Here is an 18,414-nt window from a genome sequence, read left to right as displayed (position 1 = left end):
GATGACGCACGGATGCATCCAGGAGGAATAGATCAACCACCTTCCGGACCGTCCGGACGCATCCGTGCGTTAGGCGGTCCGGAGGTGGTTAAAGTGTATGTTGACCTTTAGAATAAGCTGTCCAGTGTGTGTACCTCAGAAATAACACTATTTCTGACCTTTACACATCTATAATTGTCAGTTTTCCCATACATAAAGCTGCTACGATGTCTCCCATACACATCACACAGAAAAGTCAGAAGCAGCAGCATGGAGGACATTGTATGGTAGTACTGAGCGGAGTATCTGGGAACCCAGCCCTGGGATGAGATATCACACTCACTAGAAATTGCAGCCTCGTCTCTGTGTGTCTCTCTGTCTGTCCATTATGTTTTCACCTTCTATCTAATATTATTATCTCCCACTCAGACAAAATTCTCAGTCCGATAAATTTTGGAAATCAGCAGAATGTGAATGATCCAAATGAAGTGTGTAAGGACACAGATGACACTGAAATCATAAACCCAACACATTGTTCTAAATATGTAAGTATGTAACACTGAACACACCAGATGACACGAAGAAGACAGAAAAGAAGAGACAAGACTAGAAATGTCAATCACCCAGTAGATCAAACCATTAGATACATAAACTCCCACATAGAGTGATATAAAGGTGCATAAAATATATTGCTTTTTCAAGTCGTAAGAATGGACAGCTACTATAAATATCTGTGATGACTTTGGTTCCTTATGAGAGAACAGTCAACTGGATCATACATGAAATCATAACTATAGTATGTCAAAGATTTTTGTCATTAATTTGGTATTTTATATATTATTATCTTCCCTTTAGCTCTCTGTATGTAAGGAACATCTAGTCCAAGCTGTGTTCTCTGACTGTATGAACGTTCTGAATCTGGAAGCCTACACCCAGGCCTGTATGATTGACATGTGCTCCTGTGACCAATCCCAAGACTACTTCTGCCTGTGTAGTACCATCTCTGAGTATTCCAGACAATGCTCTCATGCTGGCGGACACCCAAGAAACTGGAGAACTAAGAACTTTTGTCGTAAGCATTTCATACATTAGATAGGATAGATACAATTTAGGTAAAAAACATAAAGCTAGAAGCTTAGATACACAAATATGGCTCCGCACTCATCTAAATGACCATGCTAACAGAGCAAGATGCACAGATACCATCTCACACACATCTAAAGGACCAGGCAAACCAACCACTAGAAATGCAAGTAAAGGTGGAAGTGTGGTTCCTTTCCTCCCATGGTGTCCACAACATGGTCCACGTTTAACAGGCCCTGGCCTCATTCACCTTCCTACACTACCAGTGCAAACCTTGTGTCTCCTCCCTCCAAACCCAGTAATTAGTTTTATTTTTTTTTAAACTTTATTTATAATCAGTTGTCAGATGTATACAATACATATTGTGACACAGAGCAGACTGTAACATAGTACAAATATTACATGCATCCTAGGCTATATATCTTACAGAAGGGTGAAGGAAACTGCACTATGTATATGACACACTGCACTACACTGAAATTCTAATAAAGCTGCACACGTCAATTATATATTAATATATTATATATATATTATTAATAATAATAGTAATAATAATACAATTTATTTATATAGCGCCACTATGTTCCACAGTGCTTTACAAATTCATAGGGTTCATGTATGAAACAAAACTAACTGGAGTCAGGGCCCTGCTCACAAGAGCTTAAGGTAGTTGATTGTGATAAGTAGGATTTGAGCCATTATTGAACTGACAGGAGTGGTGCCGGCCGATCTGCTTCGGGTTTGGGACTACTAGAGGATCGAGTTTAGGGCAGAGGAGTTGGTTTGGGAAAGCTTTAGTCTGGAAAAAGTCATTTTAGGTAGCTTGATAAGCCTGCCTGAAAAGATGTGTTTTCAAGGCACGTTTGAAGGTGGAGAAGTTGTGAATTGACCTAGTATTTCGGGGCAGAGTATTCCAGAGAGTAGGTGCATCTCGAGAAAAGTCTTGAAGACGGGAGTGAGAGGTACGAATTATGGAGGTTATTAATCTTAGGTCGCTATCAGAAAGGAGAGCACAAGTAGGGTGGTAGATGGAGATGAGGGAGGAGATATATGGAGGTGCAGCACTGTGGAGAGCTTTGTGGGTGAGGGTGAGACGTTTGAACTGTATTCTGTGGTGAATAGGGAACCAGTAAAGTGATTGGCACAGACTAGCGTCAGTGTAGCGGTTGGATGGATAGATGAGCCTGGCTGCAATATATATTATATATCAATAAAAAAACAGACAAGTGATAGGGGCTGAGGGAACAAGGGAAAAGGGCCACATCTTTACTGAAAGACAGACACATGAAAAGAAGAGGGAGAAGTAGAGGAGTATCAGTTTGTTGACATGAGGGCTCTCTACAATAGCATAGTCTTTGAGTAGGCTGTGAATTGGTCTATGGTATTCCCACTTGGTCATCCTTACAGAGTTCATTTACCAGGTGTTTCATGGCAAGCCACAAAGAGTCCCTAAAGAGTTGTACAGTGTCAGTGTGTTGATGACCCATCCTCGGAATATGTCATCAATATCAGATTGGCAGAGGTCCAACTGCCGTTCAGCTGTTGTAAGGGGTACTAGTGGCGCTCGTGCAAGCATTGTGTCCTCTTCAGTGTTCACCTGTATGCAGTCCAGATTGTAGCGGCGGTGAAGTGTAATTATAGATTCCTCTCCCGTTCACTTGAATGGAATAAGCAATTGTAATTACACTTGCACCACCGCTATAATCTATACACTGTGCAAGGAAGCATTGAAAACGGTACAGTGCTGGCCTGAGCGCCGCTACCCCTTCTAAAAGCTATTCGAGGGACCATCAATATCCTGACTGCACAACCCCTTTATCATACCGGCAAACAATGAACTTCCACTATTGTTTGTAGTTGCAGCTGTCTCTAAGAAATGTTATGTATACTGTATATGTAGCTTTTCAGCATTTTTATAATTACAGTGGTTTATTGACAACATTTCTGTGTATTTCCAAGCTAAGAAATGTCCTGCTAATATGGTCTATCAAGAAAGCGCCTCACCCTGCACAAATTCCTGTTCCCACCAAGAGGTGCACAATCTGTGTGAGGAGCATTACATGGATGGCTGCTTCTGTCCTGCGGGTGAGTCACGTTGTCTGAATACAGCAATCACTAAAAAAATATGGGGGAGATTTATCAAAACTGGTGCAAAGGAAAACTGCCTTAGTTGTCCATAGCAATCAAGCAGATTCCACCTTTGATGTTTCAGACCGCCTTTGGAAAATGAATTATTTTAGAGGAGAACTTTTTAGACTACTAAAACATGCCTCACTGGTGAGGTACCACCTAGTTATTTATGAGGCGCAACTTGCTTTCCATGCATGCTGGGATCAGAGGAATGGCATTAAGCAGAATTCATACACAGAAGATTTCTTGTCAAAATTTCTGCAATTGTGCTATTTATCTGAACCAGTCTTTTAGACGCCCATGCACATGCTGTAGAAAAAGCCTCACTGAGATGTATTCAATAGATTTTTCAGTTTCTACCGCAATCTACCCATTACACTGGGTTCACACCTGAGCGTTTTACAGCGCGTTCCTACGCGCTGTAAAACGCTCAACAAGGAGAAACCAATGATTCCCTATGGGAATGGTTCACACCTGGGCGTTTTACAGCGCGTACGATCGCGCTGTAAAACGCCCTACGCTCAAAAAAGTACATGAGCTTCTTTGGGGCGTTTTGTCGCGCGTTCCCGTACATAGACATTCGGGAACGCGCGACAATGGGCGTTCGCTTGTCTCTGTATGCGCGATTGCAAACGCCGGTACAATCGCGCATACAGAGCGCTCCTTTCAGAACGCTCAGGTGTGAACCCAGGGTTAATGTACGATGTTTCTGTCCATCCTGTGATCTATAATATTAAAACGCTTGTTCACACCTGGTGACCTTTCAGGCAGACCTTCCAGGTTGGCCAGAGGGACTCATACTTACCTGATCCCTGCAACTCAGTTCCAACTCTTTCGTTTCCCCACTGCTGCTGCAGATATTTGGTCTCCCCACATCAAACTAGATGTTGACTGCTGCAGACCAGAGATCTGCAGCAGAGGTAGTGGAGCCGAAACCCAGCGGTGGGATTAGGTAATTATGACTGGCCGCAGTAGTGATGTGTCCACCATGTGTGATGTCACTGAGTCCCATCAGGCATGAGGGACATGTCACTGTTGTGACCAGTCACTGGCTGCAGAGGCCACGTGACCCGCGTCAAACAGGATGTTGACAAAGACCAGAGATCTACAGCAATGGTGGGGGATCGAAGGAACTGAAACACAGCAGTGGGAATAAGGCAAATATTATTCCCTCCGCAGGTCCAACCACCTTGAAGGGTCTGCTTGAAAGGCTCCCTGGGAAAAACAATTTCCTGTGCAGATTGACAGAAAAATGTATATCTTCTTGTAACAGAATCATGGAGAAAGTGTGTGTTGTGAAAAAGCTCCTAGCTTATTTGTGAAATGGACCCATAGACCCCCATTACGCTTCAAAAAGTTACTGAGTTAGTGCATGGAATAGCACAACAAACTACACGATTCTATACAGAGTCATCCACTTTAAAATGTATATCATTTTGTATATAATCTTCCAGACAGAAGGCTTGGCTACACTCCCCTATGCAGTATGAAAGTCATTATTGCTTCTCGTGTGCTGCTTTACCACGAGGACACATTTAAAAAAAATATAAATCGTGATAATGGGTTAAAGGGGTTATGCAGGGTGATGATATTGAAGACTTTTCAGGATAAGTCATCAAGATCAGTCTGGTGGGGACCCGACTCCTGGCTCACAAGCACCCATAACCACTACAAACATCTAATTGTTTGGGGGGGGGGGGGGGGGAGAAGTAAACTTAAGTGTCACGGCCACAGTTATGGCCTTGACTCCTTGGGAGCCGCATACAGTTGCCCGCGGTTTGGGTAGTTGTTTCAACCGCAGCTTGAGGCATGTTGTTGTTTGCCTCAAGTGCGGTTGCCGCGGACAACAGTGATGTGTGCGGTTCCCTTGGAGTTATGCACGTTTGGTATGTCGGTGTGCACTTTGTGTTGTTTGGTGCGCACGGACATCTTCTAAAAAAGAAAAAAAAACTCGTGAGGGACTCAGACAAGGGGATAGGAGAAGGGAACGTCAACTCTCAGGAATTCCCAAGGAGTCACGGCCATAACCGTGGCCGTGACACTAATATAGATGATCTATCCTGAGGATGGGTCATCAATATCATAGCACTGCACAACCTTCTCAAGAGTCAAAATTACTGTACTTTCTTTTAATTCACCTCAGGTACGGTGCAGGATGATTACACTGACAGGGGCTGCCTACCGGTTGATGAGTGCCATTGCAAACACCAAGGGAAACTCTATGCCCCAGGAGAGTTGATTCTAAATGATTGTGCCAAATGGTAAGTCATGAAAACTTCACAATCCCAGTTGTGATATTGTCATTCAGTGGTTAATGTAAGATACAACGTAAATGTCAAAGTTGAAAGATCATTGAGATTTCACAAAATTCCAAAACTTAGTAGGACAATTATAAGTGGCTTTATGGCACTAGTTTAACAATTTGATCAGACGTTGCACATTGTTTTATACATTTGGCAAATCTTTGGTCTGCAGATGTTAGTCTAGTGTTTTCGCCACCCTCCTACTGGAACGAAATTCAAAAAGTTGCATTTGATAAATCTCCGGTACACCTAGTTTCTTAGGCAGCGTTCACATCTGTGCTGTAAGCTCTGTCTGTATCCGGCATAGCTCCATTCACTGTAATGGGATCTGTCTGGGATCTGTCCGCTTTCCGGAATATACTGTTTACTGTATACGTATGCTTTGTGTAGTATTCCTAATATCCATGGATTTATTGTAATGTTGCAGCCTGTCGGTATTTTATGCTGCCTGTGGTTAGGTGGCATGATTCTACTGACAGGTTCCCTTTAAGTGTATCACAGAGCTTTCATGTAGTGGGGTATTAGGCTGCGACGACACGGCGACTTGTGTCGTGTGACAAAAACTGAGACGGCTACAATGGCGACGTGTCACTTGACTTTGCACAAAAATACAACTTGGATGGATTTTTTACGACTGTCACATCCCAGTTGCAGTATGTTGCATGTCGGAGGGTGAGAATATTGACTCTCATTGCAAAAAATGTCGCACAAATTTTCAGCAACACGTCGCTGTGTAGCCTTAGACTTAATCATTGCTATGCGTTACTTGTTGTCTCTGAAAAGTCTCTGAAAATGGTGTCGCAGCATGTCACATGTCATATTGCAACACCATTGACTTTCATATTAAAAAATGTTGCGCAATATTGCTGCATCATAAATGTCGCGTGACACATGTCGCGGTGTAGCTGTACCCTTAAGCTACTATTACACCAGTAGATGTTATACAGATCACAATAAACGATCGAAGATGTAGTGACTCATTAACCAGGAAAAATTCGTGGATAATCGTTTGTACTGGCGGTCGTTACTCGTTCACTTTTAAATCGTTCCTTTTTATTACATGTAAAGATTAGAGATTGCTAGCAAGTAGACAACTCCATATTATACGAACGGATCTATTAATGAGAAGCCAATTTCTCGCTCGTCTTTGAATCATTCATACTTATTACATCGCACGATTCTAGTTCATTTTCGCTCGCATGCACGAGAATGTGTACGATATTCGCTCCGTGTAATAGGGCCTTTAGTCGGATATGATCAATATCAGCTTTCAGCCTCTGGATATGAACAATGATGTTATCATTCACTGCCAGCAAGCATAGAGCCTGGTTAGGAATTGAAATGTATTAGAAAGTTGCATAACTTATCATCATGCAGTAGTTAATATTAGTTTACATAAATTCAGAAAGCCCCTTTAGAGTGGTTTTTACATAATGGGCAGTGGTCTCGACTCTCTGGTGGGTATCCTGGAGATTCGATTGACAGCATTTTCTATTGCAGTGACTGTGTTGCCGGAAGATGGAACTGCACAGATCTCCCCTGTCCTAAAGTTTGCTCAGTTGAAGGTGGAGCCCATTTTACCACTTTTGATGGGAAGACATATACTTTCCATGGGAACTGTTACTATGCGCTGGTGAAGGTAAGACGTAGTTAAGGGGAATGTCAAAACCAGATAGTGACACTTGTCATTTTTTCTGATCTGTTATTATTTTATGTTAATAGCCTTTTTATTTTATTTCTGAGCATGAGTACTGGGGTGGCTGTCTTGCATGAGCAGTTGTTACAGCATTTAGAGATATACTTTACAGCAACGACCATGCACCATATGCCGCAAGCCCAGGAGGAGCAGAGGATGGGAGTTGTAGTAGCTCTGGCTGAAATAATCATGCACAGTGGCAATCCTCACACCAATGCTCCCTAGGGCCAGTGATAGGAGTTGGACTGCAGCTAACGATTATTTTAGCAATCGAGTATTCTACCGATTATTTTTACAATTAATCGAGTAATCGAATTAGAAAAAATTAATTAATAGACTGTTTTCCTTTATAAAAACTCATCAGACCCCCTGCCATCAGTCCCCAACACCCTTTGTTCCCCCCTGTGCGATCAGCCCAAATGCATCAGTTCCCCCCAGTGCCATCAGCTCCACTATCCCCCAGTGCCATCAGCTTCACCCTGTGCCATCAGCTCCGTTCCCCCAGTGCCTTCAGCTCTCCCCCACCCCAGTGCCTTCAGCTCCACTCCCCCAGTGCCTTCAGCTCTCCCCACCCAGTGCCATCAGCTCTCCCCCACCCCAGTGCTATCATCTCCACTCCCCCAGTGCCTTCAGCTCTCCCCACCCAGTGCCATCAGCTCTCCACCACCCTGGTGCCATCAGCTCCACTCCTCCAGTGCCTTCAGCTCGCCCCCACCCAGTGCCATCAGCTCCACTCCCCCAGCGCCTTCAGCTCTCCCCACCCAGTGCCATTGGCTCTTCCCCACCCAGTGCCTTCAGCTCTCCCCCACCCAGTGCCATCAGCTCCACTCCCACAGCGCCTTCTGCTCTCCCCACCCAGTGCGATCGGCTCTCCCCCACCCCAGTGCCTTCAGCTCTCCCCACCCAGTGCCATCAGCTCCACTCCCCCTTGTGCCATCATCTCTCCCTACTTGTGTCATCATCTCTCCCCCTTGTGCCATTGTCTCTCTCCCCCTTGTGTCATAGTCTCAGCTCCCCTTGTGCCATCTCTCCCCTAAGTCCATCTCTCCAGCGAGTCGTGCGCTCCTGATAAGCCTGTCTGCCCCATAGGCTGATTTTAATTAGTTTCAGTATAAAGCTGTGGCCTGCTCTCACAACATTCATTGGAAGCCATCTGGCGCCAGGAGAGGTATGGAGTGGGCTCGGCATGCATGTTGGTACCTGCATCCCCTGGAAGTAATGGAGGCCTTTATGGCATCAAAAATTGTAAAAGGCAGAGTGGACCCAGCATGCTTGTGGAACCAACACTTCCTATACTTTATGGTGGCCATTACAGCGCATAACAGGTAGTATTTAGTGTTAGGTTCCCATCTTACAGAGATCGCCTTGACATTTCGCAAACGGGCTCAAATGGTTTAGTACAAGATGCATTTGCCAAACATCTCGCTTTATAAATAAGCGTAGCAGTAGCACTTGAATGTTTTTTGTGACTATGGCATTATTGTACTTTATCTGGTTTGCAGAGTGCTGTTGCATTGTCTTTTTTCTCCCCTAAAGCCGGGCCACACTTCAGTTAAACCACGGACACACGGTCCGTGAAAGCCCAGCCTGCCCTCCTCCTGACACCCAGAGAGTGCAGAGTCATTGGTTGCTATGACGCTGTGCACTCCGGCACCCGGCCTTAGTCACGCCCCACCCCTTTGGTGTCACCAAGTTACGTTTCCAGCAGGGGCGCCGCCGACACTCCATCTTTCTGCGCTGCTCTGGGCCTGATGTCACACAGCGCGTCAGGTCACGGTGTGCATATGTCAGGAGGTCAGTGCAGCGTGGGACCATGGACATGCTGTGGAGTGTCCGGAGGCCCCTTGCTGGAAAGGTGAGTATTCCCAGCACATTAAGGGCCAGGCCAGCGGGGGACCAAAAAGTGGGAGTTATAGCAAGCGCTTCACTCCCGCTCCGTGGTCACGTGATACAAACGAATCCTCGATGCAAAACTATTTTTTGTGTTGAATGACTCTATTTAATCGAGTACTCGTTGCAGCCCTAGATAGGAGGGTGCACTCTTTCTTCTCTCAGTGGACACTCCTATGTTGGGGCCTCTATCTGGTGGTACTTGGGTGGTGCTTTGCACACTCTTGGCATTCTCTTGATGAGCTTCAAGAGGTAGTCACCTGAAATGGTCTTCCAACAGTCTTGAAGGAGTTCCCAGAGATGCTTAGCACTTGTTGGCCCTTTTGCCTTCACTCTGCGGTCCAGCTCACCCCAAACCATCTCGTTTAGGTTCCGGTCCGGTGACTGTGGAGGCCAGGTCATCTGGCGCAGCACCCCATCACTCTCCTTCATGGTCAAATAGCCCTTACACAGCCTGGAGGTGTGTTTGGGGTCATTGTCCTGTTGAAAAATAAATGATGGTCCAACTAAATGCAAACCGGATGGAATAGCATGCCGCTGCAAGATGCTGTGGTAGCCATGCTGGTTCAGTATGCCTTCAATTTTGAATAAATCCCCAACAGTGTCACCAGCAAAGCACCCCCACACCATCACACCTCCTCCTCCATGCTTCACGGTGGGAACCAGGCATGTAGAGTCCATCCGTTCACCTTTTCTGCGTCGCACAAAGACACGGTGGTTGGAACCAAAGATCTCAAATTTGGACTCATCAGATCAAAGCACAGATTTCCACTGGTCTAAATGTCTGTTCTTTAGCCCAAACAAGTCTCTTCTGCTTGTTGCCTGTCCTTAGCAGTGGTTTCCTAGCAGATATTCTACCATGAAGGCCTGATTCACACAGTCTCCTCTTAACAGTTGTTCTAAAGATGTGTCTGCTGCTAGAACTCTGTGTGGCATTGACCTGGTCTCTAATCTGAGCTACTGTTAACCTGCGATTTCTGAGGCTGGTGACTCGGATGAACTTATCCTCCGCAGCAGAGGTGACTCTTGGTCTTCCTTTCCTGGGGCGGTCCGCATGTGAGCCAGTTTCTTTGTAGCGCTTGATGGTTTTGTTCTTAAAGTAATGATGACCACTAGTTTTTCTTTACTTAGCTGCTTTTTTCTTGACATAATACAAATTCTAACAGTCTATTAAGTAGGACTGTGTATCCACCTGACTTCTCCACAACGCAACTGATGGTCCCAACCCCATTTATAAGGCAAGAAATCCCACTTATTAAACCTGACAGGGCACACCTGTGAAGTGAAAACCATTTCAGGTGACTACCTCTTGAAGCTCATCAAGAGAATGCCAAGAGTGTGCAAAGCAGTAATCAAAGCAAAAGGTGGCTACTTTGAAGAACCTAGAATATGACATATTTTCAGTTGTTTCACACTTTTTTGTTATGTATATAATTCCACATATGTTAATTCATAGTTTTGATGCCTTCAGTGTGAGTCTACAATTTTCATAGTCATGAAAATGAAGAAAACTCTTTGAATGAGAAAATGTGTCCAAACTTTTGGTCTGTACTGTACGTGCTGTAGTCGGTGAATGGTGCTGGAGTCAGTAACCAGGCCAGATCAAAAATAAACATATATTTTTACTAAAGTACAATATCAAAACACAGCTCCAAGGCAAGTGCAGTGCAGTCTCTTCACAATAACTGTATATAGACAAAGGGCAATAATGATGATAATAGGAGTGGTAGTCCCTGAGCTCCTTCTAAACACTTTGCAACCTTTCCAAAATGATCACAGGCATGCAAAACTCTCAAAAATAAGTATTGCAGTTCCCACAGAAGGGTGAAAATCCTACAAACTGTTGTCCAATCCATGATATTGGTGTGAAAGGTGCTGTTTAATTGTTAATCCTTCCACAAGCAGCAAAGTCTATAGCAATAATAAGCATATACCTTGCTAATATGCATGGCTTTGCATAGACAGGGTTTGGACATCCATTTTTCCTTCCCTCAAGGATTCTCTCCTTCATAGGAATGCTGTATCTTCTGGAGAAATAGTCTCTTTCCTTGCCTACAGCTTCACACAGGTTCATAGGCATCTGCTTCTCTCACAAGCAAAGCCCAAACCAATCTTTTAGCATCTGCCCTGAATGGCAGGCAGAGATAAACTGAACTGGCTGATGCAATACTTACTAGAAAGACCCTCCCTCAGAGGGGAAAGCTAGTTCCCTCTGCTGAGTCAGGGCACAATTAACTAAATAGTGGCACCTATAGACAGCTTTTAGGAAAACATCCAAAGCATAAAAGAAAGCATGAATCATTTTAGTAATGTACGAAATTAACACTTTGCAGGTGTTGGTTCTGGAGTACCGCACATAGACACAGTGGACAGAAGAGAACCTCATTGATTTATATGGGAGAGTTTTCTAGATGTGCTTTGTGGCCTCTCTGTTTCACATCTGTGCTTTGGCTTCCGGTTTTGAGATCCGGCAGAGGATCTCAAAACTGGACCAAAACTGTTCTGTTTGATTTAACACATCAGGATGCATCCGTTCCGTTAAGATGCAGTTGTGTTAAATTGAAATGGAACAAACTGGATCCGTCAGTAAAAACAATGTAAGTCAATGGGTGACGGTTACCGGATCCAGTGCCATTTACTCATTTTGATTTTAGTGACGGATCCGGTTTGTTCCGTTTTGATGACCGGATACTAAACCACAGCTTGCAGCGGTTCTGTGTCCGGTCACAAAACGAAATGCTAGTGGAATTCACAATACATTGGTCCTAAATGGAACCGTTTTGGCCCGATTTTTAGATCCTCTGATCTCAAAGCCAGAATGCCTAAACACTGATGTGAGAGTAGCCTCTCTGTCATTCTAATCCAACTTGTAATAGGTATAAAACTGCAGTAGCGACGCTTATTGATCAGTGTGAAAACTGCTGGATTTAGGATATTGATATGAAAAATATTTTTTTTAGCAGAAATTAAAAAAATATAACATAACACATAAAAGCTTGATTTAAACAGTGGGTCATTTAATGACACATTCGATTTAAATCATTTCATGGCATTGTTCAACTTTATATTTTCTAACCATGGGACAATCTCATGGATGGTTTATATCATCAAGGTTTATTTAAAGTGGCTCGTAAGATATGTAGGCTTGCTTAATAAATAGTAATATGGGACTAATGAAAAAAGAATAATTTAATTCCAGTTAAACCTCCATAGGGGTGGTGTCACACTGAGGTTTTTTGTTTCTGATGGATTTTTTTTAGCAAAATCCAGAAATGGGTTAGGAAGAAATGGAAAATATAAAGGAGGGACCTATATCTCTCCTTCCTGCTGGATCCACTTCTTGCTTTGGGTCAAAAATCTATATTGTACAAACTACCATGGGAGGCTATGTGTAACACTACCCTTAGACAAACGTTTACTAAATTACGTTATCTGCAATGTCAATTAGGGGTTTTTAATGTATTTTTTAATGGGTCACAAAGGGTTAAAAAAAATACTGCCTGACTATTGTCATTTTGATGTTTGTCTGGTCTTCACTGATCTTCACTTCCTGGTCCCAGTTTGACACACTGAAAATACCAGAAGAAGGTCAGCTAAAAAAAAAAAAAAAAAGGCCAGTCATTGGCTGAGGCAGGTCACCATTATGGTCAGTGATTGGCTGAGTGTGATTTTTGAAATGGGTGTACTGAAAACATCTGAATGCAATAATTTGGTTGTACAGTGTAGAACACGGTAACTGCAAAGGGGTTTGTTGGCATGTTAATTGGTTTAATGTAATGCTCTGATTTACTGTATTGTACAGTCCCTAGTTTTGTATAGATAGGTCAGGGTTAACAATCCTGACTCAGCCCCTTTTAAGATGCTAGAAGATGGACTTAGGTCCACCCCTTGTTCAATGTGAGAGAGTGTTGTGTGCTAGCTGAGGAAGAGAGAGAGGAGTTATATGTGCTCATTTTCAGAAAACTAGGCCTGAGTTCTGGAGAACCATCATCTCTGAGACATTTAAAGCACTACATTAAAGTACTGTAGCAAGAAAAGGAAGAACTAGGTCCAGAATCTGCAAGGCTGTGCACTGGAGTCAGTCAGTAAGGTATTGTGCTCGTTTAAGGCTGATCAAGACTTTGCTGCTGTGAAAGGGACATTGCTAATACACCCTTACACATTCTGACATAGTTTTGGCCAGCCATATCTTAATCCTGTACCCCTCAGCCTGCGAATTTCAGGCAAGTTTTCAAGAACTTTACTGACAGCCTTAGATTGTACAGAGAGAGCAAGAGACCTTGGAAAGATAGATGAAAGGAGTACCACAACCCCCATCATTGCTGCTATCCATACATTGCTACTCAGGAAAAACTGCACTGTTATTCGTTTGGAAATGCGCTTTACCACTGTTGGAAGTAATACCACTCCCATTCTACACTTTAGTAAAAAAAGAGACTTTTCTACCACTTGCCTGGTTACTGGCTCCAGGTAGGATGGAGAATGCTTACAAAGAGTATCTCTCACTCTGGAGGACCTGCCTTGTCCTGACATCTCATTGACATGAATGGACACCATGTCATGCTTAATTTCCCCTGTGGAGGCAAGTAAGTAACTGAACACTTACTACCAGGTTTATTGCAGTTTACAGAAGATTGCTGGGAGTATCAGTAGAGTACACTATGTGGTAAGCTTATTGTCAAGGGACCTCCTGTCTAACAAGTAGAGATTGTCCAAAGCCTACTTATTATTTGTGTATACTGTAATAATTCTTTACATAATTGCATGGATCTTAATTTTTACTTTACCCTTGATGTGGTTGCCGAAATTAAAACATGGTCAATCTAATTACACCTTATGCTTCAACTTGTAGGACAGCAAGAGAAATCTGATCTTGGGCAAGCTGATGCCTTGCGGTTCCTCTGAGAGAGAGACTTGCCTCCAGTCTGTTATACTAGTCACAGACAACTTAAAAAACGTGAGTATGGCAGTGCTGACAAGAAAATGACAGCGAAAAACCATATGCTGTGCAGACCTAAAATTAGAGAAAAGTGCTTGACATACTTCATACAGTATATACATAGTAAGAGATTGAAGTAAAAGAGCGGAAGTGTAGCATCACCACTTACTTTATAATGTGCTCGAGCAGGTGGTGCAGTGGGTAGTAATGTCTGTTTTCATATCCTGTCAGACGGTTATATACTGTATACAGGGGCATATGCTGTGAAGATACGAGATGTGCAGCACCTGAAACTACGGATACTGGAAGCCTGTGCTAGCATTTCTCCTGCGGTGTTGCTATTAGTGTGTGAAGAGTGGGAGAAGAGGGTTGCATTGACAATCCAACACAATGGGCAGCACATTGAACACATTTTATAAGTGGTCAGAAACTTGTAAATAACTCATGAAAGAATAAAGTTACGTTAAAACCAAGCACATCATTGTTTTTCTTGTGAAATTCCCAATAAGTTTGTTGTGTCACATGACCCTCTTCCTATTGAAAAAACTAAAGTTGGATTCAAAATGTCCGACTTTAAAATGGTTGCCATGGTCACCACCCATCTTGAAAAGTTTCCCCCCTCACATATACTAATGTGCCACAAAAAGGAAGTTAATATCACCAACCATTCCCATTTTATTAAGGTGTATCCATATAAATGGCCCACCCTGTACATGTATATACTGTATAGACCAGGGATGGCCAACCTGCGGCTCTCCAGCTGTTGCAAAACTACAACTCCCAGCATGCCCAGCCTGCCTACAACTATCAGCCTACAGCAGGGCATGGTGGGAATTGTAGTTTTACAACAGCTGGAGAGCCGCAGGTTGACCAGCCCTGGTATAGACCATATGGAAAGGTCAAAATGGTCCCTGAAATCACTACATTGGTTATTAAAAGGTTTGTTGCACCATAAGAACCTACCTTCTGTCTAGAGAACCCTAGCAATCGGATACTTATCACATTTACTTTGGGTAAGTGATAGGTTCTTATGGTAGGACATCCACTTTATGCCGTAGACTACAATAGATACAAATCTTCCAATTAACTTTTCCAGAGTAATTCCTTATTATTTCAGGTTGTGAAACTCAAATCAGATGGAACAGTTGTCCACAATGACCTTAAGGTTATGCTTCCTTATATCACAGGTAAGGTGTCCAATAGTAGGGTATGTCAAGTGCACATATATAAAATAAGTCCGTAGCTACAGTAAGTACTACATGGTCCTTAGTTGACTGAAAGGGATTTTCTGGGATTACTATGGTTTTTATCAGATAGGCTCACGTAGTTGCTTACATCATGTACACCTTCCCCATGCTTTATCTTTTTCAATTTCGACTCTTCTGACCTGTTTTCACCATGTAAACCAATCCCTCTGGTTTGTTTACGTCCTGTATGTAGCACTTCTTGTTGCTGTATCCATCCAAACCCATGATGCCCTTCACCTTTCTCTGTCACAGCTGTAGCCCCAAACCTTACAACATCAACCTAGTTTACACCTCCTTCCTCCCAGCTAGTTACATGGAAACTCTCCTATCACTTCCCGACCCAGAGCTGCATGGACATGGCCATGTGACCACAGCCCAGAACGGGAGATAAAATCAAATAAAATTACATTACAGCTACCTTCATAAATGATTACTTCAAAGGATGTTGATGCAACCCAGAAAACCCCTTTAAACTCACTCAAAAGTTTGTAGAATTTGACCAAGGTGCTTATAGAACATTCTGAGCAGGTCTCACTATGGGTTCATCTGAGTGATGGAGCATAATTCAAAGAACACAAAATATACCTCCCTGTCATACTCCACCCTTAGGCCATTGATTTCCCAAACCAAAGGATATCAGTTTTACCCAGCTCTCTTTTAAAGATATTAATGGACAGTTTAAGAGAAATGAATGTTTATACTGATAACATCATCAGTAGACTCTGTATATGAGAAAGCAGATTAGATGATAACCGATACCAGATAAATTGTCAGATTTTTGTTTCCTCCACAGCCAACTTTTCCATACTACAACCATCTAAGCCCTATGTTATTGTTCAAACTGCTCATGGCCTCCAAATGCAAATACAGCTAATACCAAAAATGCAACTGTATATCACTAAGGAGAAAGCTTCCAAAAAACAACCACAAGGTAAGTTCAGTTGCAGGCAACACAGGCAGGAGGGTCACCAGGGTTATGATCAATGACACACACTAACATACTACTATGGTTTAAGAGAAATGCGTAATGTTACAGTAGAACATGGAATAATGTGGAGAACAAAGATGTATGGACAATGGACTATATCGGAGGTAAAAAAGGTTCCTTTAAGTCGAGGAGACTCAACTTGGGTTTGTCCAAATTCCTCTTTCTTACAGAAAGTGTGAACGTTTACATGGCACACTCTCAGTCAAGGCAAGGCCGCCAGCGAAGTAGTAGGCTATGGGGGCAGAGGTAGCCCAAGGGTACTGTGCAATCTCTTCTCCAGTGTATAAAAATTGAGGGGCAAATTAGTGCTGCACTCCCATGTTCTATAAAAGAGGATACAGAGTCAATCTTTACCAGGATGAACCCTTGTTGTTTGGGGGTCCTTCTTCTGTATATAGGCCTGGTCAGAATTTTCAGATTCTGCAATGTGCATCTGTGTGCTCTTTCTCAATTTTTGTGAAGGACACATATTACTAACATGAAAGGTTTCTAAAGTTTGGAAAATCAGTAGACAAACTGATATTTACTTGTTGATAAATACAAATGGCCCAGTGGTTAAATTCATTGTCATTAAAAGGGTTATCCACTCCTTTTCAAGTGATAAACTATCCTCAGGATTGGACATCAATACCTAAAATGTTGGGGGTCCTTGCTCTGCAGTAGCTCTGGTGCCGGAACCACACTGCTCCTTCTATTGTGTGGTGGATGGAGCTGGTTACTGCACGCCTGCTCCCATTGAAGTGAATTGGAGCAGCAGTGCAATAACCAGCATTGTCCACTACACAATGGACACAGCTGTGTCGTTCCAGCACTGGAGCTACTCTCACACAGCTGATCGGTGAGGGTGTGCGTTGCTGGACCCCCCACAATGACTTGTAAAGAAGTGCACAACTGCAAATAATAAGCACATTACAATAAAAGCACAACACTCAATTGTTCCCTCGCCAATTTAAATCAATGTATTTTTTATATTTTTATGAGAAATTACAATGTCACTGGTCTTATATCAGTTAAAGCAGACCAAGCAACTTCTATGGGGTCCGGGGAGAGCCCGGGGGTCCGTTGCTGAACTTCCTCTCTTCTTCTCAACATGAAAAACCCTGCATTTTCATGCAGCTGCCACTAGAAGGAGTTCAGTGCAAAGAGGTTATTACTAGGGATGAGCGAACTCGAACTGTATAGTTCGGGTTCGTACCGAATTTTGGGGTGTCCGTGACACGGACCCGAACCCGGACATTTTCGTAAAAGTCCGGGTTCGGGTTCGGTGTTCGTCGCTTTCTTCGCGCTTTTGTGACGCTTTCTTGGCGCTTTTTGAAAGGCTGCAAAGCAGCCAATCAACAAGCGTCATACTACTTGCCCCAAGAGGCCATCACAGCCATGCCTACTATTGGCATGGCTGTGATTGGCCAGAGCACCATGTGACCCAGCCTCTATTTAAGCTGGAGTCACATAGCGCCGCCCGTCACTCTGCTCTGATTAGCGTAGGGAGAGGTTGCGGCTGCGACAGTAGGGCGAGATTAGGCAGATTAACTCCTCCAAAGGACTTGATTAACTGATCGATCTGCAGCTGTGGATCATTGAGCTGCTGATCCTCAATTGCTCACTGTTTTTAGGCTGCCCAGACCGTTTGTCAGTCACATTTTTCTGGGGTGATCGGCGGCCATTTTGTGTCTTGTGGTGCGCCAGCACAAGCTGCGACCAAGTGCATTTAACCCTCAATGGTGTGGTTGTTTTTTGGCTAAAGCCTACATCAGGGTGAAGCTGTCACACCAAGTGCATTTAACCAGCAATAGTCTGTTCATTTTTTGGCCATATACAAAATCAGGGGCAAGCTGCGCCTGTCACCAAGTGCATTTAACCCTCAATGGTGTGGTTGTTTTTTGGCTAAAGCCTACATCAGGGTGAAGCTGTCACACCAAGTGCATTTAACCAGCAATAGTCTGTTCATTTTTTGGCCATATACAAAATCAGGGGCAAGCTGCGCCTGTCACCAAGTGCATTTAACCCTCAATGGTGTGGTTGTTTTTTGGCTAAAGCCTACATCAGGGTGAAGCTGTCACACCAAGTGCATTTAACCAGCAATAGTCTGTTCATTTTTGGCCATATATAAAATCAGGGGCAAGCTGCGCCTGTCACCAAGTGCATTTAACCCTCAATGG

At 43.4% G+C, this 18,414-nt stretch overlaps 1 protein-coding gene across 1 annotated transcript in view; it reads left to right on the top strand.

Annotated features, from left to right (window-relative positions):
- The window catches only part of LOC122926355 (mucin-2-like), a 100,112-nt gene that overhangs the window by 18,079 nt on the left and 63,619 nt on the right, over positions 1 to 18,414 (top strand). The window contains exons 5-13 of the mRNA XM_044277730.1: positions 409 to 524; positions 835 to 1,051; positions 3,022 to 3,147; positions 5,336 to 5,453; positions 6,996 to 7,134; positions 11,442 to 11,446; positions 13,945 to 14,038; positions 15,138 to 15,207; positions 16,061 to 16,198. Of these exons, the coding sequence (XP_044133665.1) occupies positions 409 to 524; positions 835 to 1,051; positions 3,022 to 3,147; positions 5,336 to 5,453; positions 6,996 to 7,134; positions 11,442 to 11,446; positions 13,945 to 14,038; positions 15,138 to 15,207; positions 16,061 to 16,198 (1,023 nt within the window). The remainder of the gene's footprint in view (positions 1 to 408; positions 525 to 834; positions 1,052 to 3,021; positions 3,148 to 5,335; positions 5,454 to 6,995; positions 7,135 to 11,441; positions 11,447 to 13,944; positions 14,039 to 15,137; positions 15,208 to 16,060; positions 16,199 to 18,414) is intronic.

Source organism: Bufo gargarizans, chromosome 2 (genome assembly GCF_014858855.1).
Source record: "Bufo gargarizans isolate SCDJY-AF-19 chromosome 2, ASM1485885v1, whole genome shotgun sequence".
NCBI lineage: Eukaryota > Metazoa > Chordata > Amphibia > Anura > Bufonidae > Bufo > Bufo gargarizans.
This window is presented reverse-complemented; position numbering and strand designations above follow the sequence as displayed.